The sequence below is a fragment of the Hyalella azteca genome, unplaced genomic scaffold (genome assembly GCF_000764305.2).
Source record: "Hyalella azteca isolate HAZT.00-mixed unplaced genomic scaffold, Hazt_2.0.2 contig12153, whole genome shotgun sequence".
NCBI classification, from domain to species: Eukaryota; Metazoa; Arthropoda; class Malacostraca; order Amphipoda; family Hyalellidae; genus Hyalella; species Hyalella azteca.
In genome coordinates this window covers 24,920-34,547 of record NW_025942117.1, presented here as the reverse complement: position 1 = coordinate 34,547, position 9,628 = coordinate 24,920, and the positions used below count along the sequence as shown (strand labels likewise).

At 37.1% G+C, this 9,628-nt stretch overlaps 1 protein-coding gene across 1 annotated transcript in view; it reads right to left on the bottom strand.

Annotated features, from left to right (window-relative positions):
• Positions 1-739: 739 nt before the first annotated feature.
• Positions 740-9,628, bottom strand: part of LOC108681239 (FMRFamide receptor-like) — a gene marked incomplete at its 5' end in the record, with an annotated part of 30,184 nt that continues 21,295 nt past the window's right edge. Inside the window, one exon of the mRNA XM_018170252.2 lies at positions 740-2,520. Within this exon, the coding sequence (XP_018025741.1) occupies positions 1,888-2,520 (633 nt within the window). The remainder of the gene's footprint in view (positions 2,521-9,628) is intronic.

Sequence of the window (9,628 nt, the reverse complement as noted above, 5' to 3'; positions counted from 1 at the left end):
TAAATCCCATCGAGAAAGTATAAAAACTGTCAAACTTTTATAATGCCTCGTAAGTCGCCATTTCCACCGGCGTGGTCAGCAGATATGGCAGCGGGTGGGATAATGGAAGCTGAGTTCGAGACATATTTGGTCTAGGGTAACCTTCCAAAAATAACTTCTTCAACTCTCATATTGAACTTGTAAAAACGCTCCTATTCAGAACGCCTCTGAGTAGAATTCCTGTATGATTAGTATTTTGCGAATAAATTCATGCCATTATATCTGCATAAAATTAATTAAACTGTCGTCTACTTTCTTAGTCTGATAAACCAAAAACCGAGTAAAGCTGGTATTAAAGTGGGCTATCGAATATGCCAGTAACTTGCATTGAAATTCACTCGATAGGTAATCACTAAACCTTTAATTAACCAAATGTCATGCTTAGATTACTTGATTAATTTTACAGAAATTCTCTGAAACATACTGTCATTAGCTGGGGGAAATTACGACACTGCACGGATATTACATAAATGACAAATTGTGTTAGTTTCTTCGCAGGAAAGTGATAATGGCTTTAGTTAGCATTGCTCTACAGGACGATTTAAAAGTCGTTTCAAAGTTAGGACAGTGAAAATCGGTAACAAATATTAACATTTACTGACTGACATGAAACTTAGATATCTAATTCGATGAATCATCAAAAATAAGTAAAAATACAGATTTTTCAGTTATTTTATCGTTTACCAATAACTGAAATAACTGAATATCTGAAATAATACAATAACAGAAATATTGTAATCCAAGATCTATAAATATATTTTTTGCCTCTAAATTCCTTTCTTTTGTAAATTTTGTTTGACGTTTCGAACGCTGGCGACAGCGTAAATATTTTCGATATAATGATAGGAATCCAATTCTTTAATGGACTTGAAAGATAAAATTTGATTCATGCTATTTCATCCGGAAAATTTTAGCTTGGTACAGTCTGTAAAAGATTCACTCCAATGAAGTATGTTGGAATTCAGAAAGTTATAGCAGATTTTAAATGTATTGAAAAGCAAGACAAACATTCGTAAAAAATGTCGATCGGAACAGAAATTCCCGTTGCATTCTTACGGTGGAGACCGTAAGCCTGTAGGTTGGGTTTAAACGGATTAAAATGTCAAGGAGACAATTCATTATTTGTAAGAAATTGTAAGTACATAATTTTCCATAATATGTAATTAATTGTAAAAACAGAATTTTTCCTTCCTTGATGCCAAAGTTGCGGACGAATTTTGAATTTACGAGTCCGTATTTTCTATTAGTAATTTAAAATGTTCTTTGCTGCTTTGAAGCAACAGAATAAATTTCACTGCAGGCTTTCGATTTCTTTTCCCATGCCCAATTCTCGCAAACCATTTCGTTTATATAAGTTTTTATTCATGTAATTAGATAACAAAGAGAGAACTCAAGAAATTAAAGGTCATTATGAAATCCCCAAAAAATTTATGCCAAGGAAGCTGATTTTCATTTTATTTATTGTCTTATTTAAAAGCGTCAGGTTAAACTTAATCGTTTAGCGCATTTGAAACGGTAAATAATTCTTCTGAAAAATAATTCAATACTTTGTTGTTCAGGTTTACCTAAATAAATTCCACGCTTCTCACAACACCAACAATCTAAGTTAGCGAACTAATCTTCTAGGTTTATTACCAAGTCTCTTCTGTGACACTAGTACTGATACAAGGATACATATGTTCTTTAAACACAGAAATCCTGAAATTCAGAGACAATTGTTGACTTTCCATGCATTTTACAAACATATATATTCGCCTTTATTTTTTCTCCAGAATGAAAAATATACGTCCGGCCGCATTTCAAGATAATAATAAAAATTTCAAAAAGTTTCACGTCGTTCCTTCATTTTCACTGAGAATTCATTGGTTCGTGTGAACCTCCAGCATCGGCATCGCTCTGCTCAGCCAGCGGGCGGGTGGGCGAAGCGTCGTCCTCGAGTGGGCCTGCGCTGCTGTGTTCCTGGACGGTCTTCAGAGGCTCGTGCTGACCGTTGCCGTTGCTTGTGATCCTCACTGATTCTACTGAATCCCTGTTCCTCAGCAGCCTCGTGTTAGCGTCACCGTTTTTGTCAACGAACGAAAGACGAACGACTTTAGTGCTGCGTGAGTGCGACGAATAAGACGCGCGTTCGCCGTAGATGCTGTTGCTTGCCACGCACGCTAACTCGAGAGGTCCAGCGTCCGATCCGCAGATCCGTTGCAAAGCCCCGAAACAAAAAATCTGCAGGAACAAACGCCGGAACTTTTGGCCAAAAATGCAGTAGATGATGAAATTCACGGACGAATTCACCGTCACCAGGAAATTGTTTAGAATGGTGAGTTCTCCGATGGTGATTTTGAAGAGCTCGAGCACGCTGACGATGAAGGCCAAGACGTTGCAGAAGAAGAAGACGATGACGACCACGAGAAGCATCACCGCCAGGGAAAGCTCTTTCTTCTCCAGCCGACTCAGGCTCTGTCGCTCTTCGTTTGCCAGTCGCACCTGGGGGGAAAAATAATTTCCCTCGTTAAATACACCTTAGCAATTTTTTTAGTTACAAATAAAAAATAACTGGGAGCAAAAATTTTCATTACACATAGTAGAATCAACTAATCACAAATGTAATAAATATTGAAAGCTCAGAAAAGTTGAAAAGCGCTGTTTCTAAGCCACTCTTAACCATGCAAATTGATGTTGAAATTGCTACTAGGAAATTAACATGTTGAATCTTTGAAGTTTAAGCCAACAGAGTGACTTCATTCATCCATTCAAGGCAGCTATAGTGTGCGTATCACTTCCTCATTGGAAAGCTGGTTTCTCCACAAGCCAATGTTTGATACTTGGCTTGCGGCACAAGTTGAACTTTTGACGTAAGTTCTTTGAGATCCGTGACTTCCAATATGAAGTAATCATTTATCATGATTAATTGTCGATGGATTCCCCAAGATAAAAGAGATCAAATATGTCAAACGCAGGCAACTTGTCCAAAATAGATGGAAGGGATTCAGTTCATTAACTGGGAGAGACAAATGCTGTCTAAATCTGCTCCAACATTATTAAGCTCCTCTCCAGGAGGCGCGCTTCTGCGTTTATTTAATTTATTCCTGCGTGGCCATTAATTTATTTTACAAACGCCCGAGCGTTGCCATTAATTTATTTTACAAACGCCAGAGCGTTGCCATTAATTTATTTTACAAACGCCAGAGCTTTGCCTTTAATTTATTTTACAAACGCCAGAGCGTTGCCATTAATTTACTTTACAAACGCCAGAGCGTTGCCGTTAATTTATTTTACAAACGCCAGAGCGTTGCCATTTATTTATTTTACAAACGCCAGAGCTTTGCCTTTAATTTATTTTACAAACTCCAGCGCGTTGCCTTTAATTTATTTTACAAACGCCAGAGCGTTGCCATTAATTTATTATACAGACACTAGTGCGTTGGCAGTTATTTATTTTACTCACACCCGGGCGTTGGATTTAATTCATTTTACAAAAGCCAGAGCATTAGCGTTTATATCTCTTAGTAAGGCCAGAGCGTTGGCTTCAATTCGTTTTTATAAACTCGAGATTAATCACCTTTGCGCGGGGCGGATGCGCAAATCACATTATAAGGGATAAGAATTTCCGGCGTCAAGAAGGCGGACCGGAATCCCGATGCCATCAAAGCGGAAAATATATAAATCTGATCGGCTTCAACTCAGAACCAATTCGCTTGATTTTGTGAGAAATTTGCGCCAATTTCGACGCTCATGAAGTATTCGAGATAACGTTTGAGGTGGTTGATGTTTGCAGATAATTTAATTCGTGGCAAAATATTTCGAAACATTTATACTAATACTAGTAGTTCTTTTTGCGTTTGAGCTAAAAACGAACATACAGTGTTCAATGCAAATATTCTGACAACTAATATCTTACTGCTAATCGAATTACGTCGAACAAGATACATTTATATAGCCGGAAAATAAAAATTTCGATTAAATTAATTTTAATTGGGGTTCGTAATCGATTCGTCGACAACTCTCATGTAGTCGATGAATCTGGACACTCCAGAGAACTGGGCCTATATTTTCAATAAAATTTAAGAGATCGTAAGTTCATCAGCCAATCATTGACGGCCTTTCAAGCAAAATCCACCAATCATAGACAAGAAAATAGAGCGTAAATACAAACATACGTTCACTTAGCGAATTTTGAAAGTATGGCCCCTGCACGACAATTTGTTCAAATAGTGAAGCTCTTTTTGCCCTTGCGTGGGGCCATCTGACCACATTTGGTCAAACGTTGATGTTTCAGAGCTATATGTGCAGAAAGTGTCACTATTTGAACAACATGACGCATTTATTTTAATGGGAGACGAAGTTATAATGATTTAAACTCTAAGGTCTTAATTGCTCGCATCAAACCAAGCTACCTGCATTCGATGAAGATGGTAATGGAGTTCCGATGAAGTTTCTCGATAGTATCTTTTATCGGCCAGGAAATTGAAGCCTGTGCAATGACTGAAACTATTATTAATCCATTGTGTAGAACACGATACACTCTTTGAGAGCAAAAGCCATGCAGAGCAATCATCGTCCGTCCAGAAGTTCAACAATATTTCGATGTAGACATTTTTGTACAGGGAGATTGAAGCTATTTCTGTTTCTGTGAGCTGCTACGCTGCAGCGCGAAGGGGGTTTTCTTGGTAGCAATGAATAACTCAGGCGGTTGAAGTAATCGCTTTCATCAGCGCATAGAAGGTAACTACATTACGCTACATCGTCTCTGTCCTCAAGTCTTCACCGTCGAAATGTTTATACACTGACAAAGAATTTTTCATTTAAATTAGCACCATGAGCTTGTAGGAAAAACCTTCTGGGAGCATAATTTTTCAGGCCTAATCCGTACAGGCCGCTTCCAACCAGAATAATCCGATGTCGGAAGGCTCGAGCAAGATGGCCTGTGATCGACATCTCGTGCATAAAAGTGGGAAATGCAGTTTCGAATGCCGCCTAAATATTATGAGCGAATGCCATGAGCGAATTTTCGTACTAAAACGGGAAAACAAATGTGTCGTTATACTGCGAGATGAAAAATGAATTTAGGAGTGTTTGAAGTATTAAAGAAATGCGAGAAAATTTTTTTGCTATTTAATAATTTAACATGGATTGAATCTGTAGCCGCCATTTTCCATTTTTCTGAAATTTGTAGCAATAGAATTAGCCTACTCGACGCAGTTGATTTCACTATCTTCACAGCATTCATTGTTGGCCCTTGATATACGGATGCCTGCACTACCAGGGGAACCAATCTATTCGGTTCGTTCGATTTATTTTTTGATTTCGTGAATTATTGCTTATCCTTTTTAACTATTGTTGATTTATTTTAGGCCATATATTATTATTTCATGTGAATAGCGTACCTTTTTTCTCGTATAATTTTCTTCTGTATATTTGTCATTTTATTTCTAGAAACCGTACGTCATGGAATGTTCGTTCTTATCCTGCCATGATGGCGCGGAATGGAATAGCCACAAGTTCCCGAAGGACTAGACTATAAGAAAGTCCTTTACAGAATCCTTTTGCAAAAAATTAATTGATTATATATACAGGATCTTTAACGTATTATTTTTATCAACTCTTGCACTATTTTGTGCTCGGCAACAGATTGCCGTCGTAAAATTAATTAAATTATGAATAAATTTATGTTTGGCCAAGCCCTTGACTTATGAATAGATTTCAGTCAGGGTAAATTATATTTAGGAAAAATTATGTAATCGGCTAAATATTTATTAATAAAAATCTAATTGACATTAATTGCACTGCCTTATTCTTATGAAAAAATATGGTCACTTAATAAATGTTGGCAATTGAAACAATTCTGCACTGGCAGGTAAATGAAAAGCGTTTACATAATGATCGTGAATTGTAGAATTTAAAATTTCGCCTGCGTTCTCGAAAAAATACGTGCGCTAAAAAATTTTTTTACTCAAATGTATAATGTATATGAGCTTTCAAGTTCATGTGAATACTTTTTATTCTAATTAGCAGGCCAATGTAGAGTGAATTAATATAAATAACATAAATATTTACATCCAGATATCCACGTATCCGGACTATGATTTTTTGTACCCAACGACCTTTATAAAATTGTAAAAGAGAAGAACTTGAATTGACTGGACCTAAAAAGGTGTCTAGTGACGTAAAGAAATCTAGGTAAAAAGGTGTCTAACGTAAAGAAATCTTTTATACACACCTTACCCTAACTCTAACCCTAACCTAACGTGGTTGACGTTATGTAGTTCATTTATTTTTGCGTCCGGTTTCTAGGTACAAACTATAGTTACAGATTGCATAACCGGACGCAATTGTGTCCGCATTTCTAGCCCATGTCTGCATGGTAATGTCCCCAATCCTGTCCGGTTATTGAACGATCGTCGAACTTATTAATTTATATAGGCATATTTTTTCCTGACCCAGCGGCGATTGTAATGAAATGACGTCCAATGAAGGAAAAATAACTGGAAAACGGAGCAGAAACTCAATCAAAAGTTTGCATTGATGCGTTAGTTAGACGGGGGGATTGTGGTTGAATTGGACTGAAAGAAAAACGCGAGGCAAATTTAGTAAAGGGGAAACAATGCAATAGTTTGACATTTTATCTGGTTAAAAAATTGTTCTCTTACTCGGTTAAGACAGAGTAGGACTTGCAATGAATTTTATTTATTTTATTTTGCACCGGACGACGTACAACCCCTGGCAAAAATTATGGAATCACCGGCCTCGGAGGATGTTCATTCAGTTGTTTAACTTTGTAGAAAAAAAGCAGATCACAGACATGACACAAAACTAAAGTCATTTCAAATGGCAACTTTCTGGCTTTAAGAAACATTATAAGAAATCAAGAAAAAAATTGTGCAGTCAGTAACGGTTATTTTTCTAGACCAAGCAGAGGGGAAAAAATATGGAATCACTCAATTCTGAGGAAAAAATGATGGAATCACCCTGTAAATTTTCATCCCCAAAACTAACACCTGCATCAAATTAGATGTACTCGTTAGTTTGCATCTACAAAGGGGTGATCACACCTTGGAGAGCTGCTGCTCCAAGTGGACTGACATGAATCATGGCTCCAAAACGAGAGATGTCAATTGAAACAAAGGAGAGGATTATCAAACTCTTAAAAGAGGGTAAATCATCACGCAATGTTGCAAAAGATGTTGGTTGTTCACAGTCAGCTGTGTCTAAAATCTGGACCCAATACAAACAACATGGGAAGGTTGTTAAAGGCAAACATACCGGTAGACCAAGGAAGACATCAAAGCGTCAAGACAGAAAACTTAGAGCAATATGTCGCAAAAACCGAAAATGCACAACAAAACCAATGAGGAACGAATGGGAGGAAACTGGAGTTAACGTCTGTGACCGAACTGTAAGAAACCGCCTAAAGAAAATGAGATTTACATACAGAAAATCTAAACGAAAGCCATCATTAACACCAAAACGGAAAAAAACAAGGTTACAATGGGCTAAGGAAAAGCAATCCTGGACTGTGGATGACTGGATGAAAGTCATATTCAGTGTTGAATCTCGAATCTGCATTGGGTAAGGTGATGATGCTGGAACTTTTGTTTGGTGCTGTTCCAATGAGATTTATAAAGATGACTGCCTTAAGAGAACATGCAAATTTCCACAGTCATTGATGATATGGGGCTGCATATCAGGTTAAGGCACTGGGGAGATGGCTGTCATTACATCTTCGATAAATGGACAAGTTTACGTTGATATTTTGGACACTTTTCTTATCCAGTCAATTGAAAAGATGTTTGGGGATGATGAAATCATTTTTCAAGATGGAAATGCATCTTGCCATAGAGCAAAAACTGTGAAAACATTCCTTGAAAAAAGACACATAAGGTCAATGTCATGGCCTGCAAATAGTCCGGATCTTAATCCAATTGAAAATCTTTGGTGGAAGGTGAAGAAAATGGTCCACGACAAGGCTCCAACCTGCAAAGCTGATCTGGCAACAGCAATCAGAGAAAGTTGGAGGCTGATTGATGAAGAGTACTGTTTGTCACTCATTAAATCCATGCCTCAGAGACTGCAAGCTGTTATAAAAGCCAGAGGTGGTGCAACAAAATACTAGTGTTGGAGCGTTCTTTTGTTTTTCATAATTCCATAATTTTTTCCTCAGAATTGATTGATTCCATATTTTTTTTCCTCTGCTTGGTCTAAAAAAATAACCGTTACTGACTGCACAATTTTTTTTCTTGATTTTTTATAGTGTTTCTTAAAGCCAGAAAGTTGCCATTTGAAATGACTTTAGTTTTGTGTCATGTCTGTGATCTGCTTTTTTTCTACTAAGTTAAACAACTGAATGAACATCCTCCGAGGCCGGTGATTCCATAATTTTTGCCAAGGGTTGTATGAAAGTGATGGTGGTATTGGACAATGCTGGCCACTAGCATACATCTCGCTTTCATGAGGTACAAAAGTGAAATTCTCGTCAATGCCCAGAATGAATGCAATCCTTTGAAGTTAGTCACTAAACACTGTGAATAATCGAACTTATAATTTTGAGTGTTCAGATGCATTCATAAATAAGAAAAAATACATTACTATTTAATTTTTGGATGCTCTAACACATAAATAAGATTCTTTTATTCATTTGAAGGTTTGGGCCCTTCATCGAAATAACTGCCGAGGAAATCATTCTTTCTTCCACATACAAAAAAAGTTTAAGTAGGGCCCTGGGAGAAGAAACCACACCTCATGTCTGTGATCTGCTTTTTTTCTACTAAGTTAAACAACTGAATGAACATCCTCCGAGGCCGGTGATTCCATAATTTTTGCCAGGGGTTGTACATTGGTACCCAGATCGCGTCGCAACGCAGCTTTTGACATACAACGCTATATTTTTACGGTTCGAAAGGTTTCAATTAAAATATTTACTGAGCCAACAAGCTATTCTCCCTGTAAAGTGGACTTACTTTTTCAAGCATTTTATGTTTGTTCTCTATAAATTTCTTGCAAAAATTGTTTAAAGTTCCAGCCAGAGGTTAGCTCACCTATTTTGGTGAGTCCAAGGTAGGACATGAAAATAAAGAGAAAAAATCTTAATAAAATGAAGTCATAGGGATCTTAAAATAGTTAGACGAAGTCGCCAATGTTGCTAAAAAAAACACGAATGAAGAAAAAATAAAGAATCAAAAAGATGTTTATTCACGGTAACTACAGCAACAAGCTTTGCCATTTGAACCTCGTGACGGGAAGCGAAGCCAAATTACAGTTGAAAACGAACAACTAAATTCAATTGAATTTTTTCGAACGCGTTTAAAATTGAACTAACATTTTGTAAATTGAAAACTTCCGCTGGTTTCTGTCAGATAAAAGAGCAAACAAGAGGCACTTTGTTCAAACCTACATCCATAAATTTCGAGACTCTAAGTAAACAGAGCTTGTTTTCTCGAATGAATTAACATAACATAACATAACATAATGATGTCGGCGCTGAAATGTAGGCCTGATGTGGCCTGTCGCCGATTCTTTTCCTTTTCGTGCCTTGTTCATAGATCTAAACTCGTGTCATTTGATCGGATCTTTTCATGACTGGCGATAGTTTGAAGTA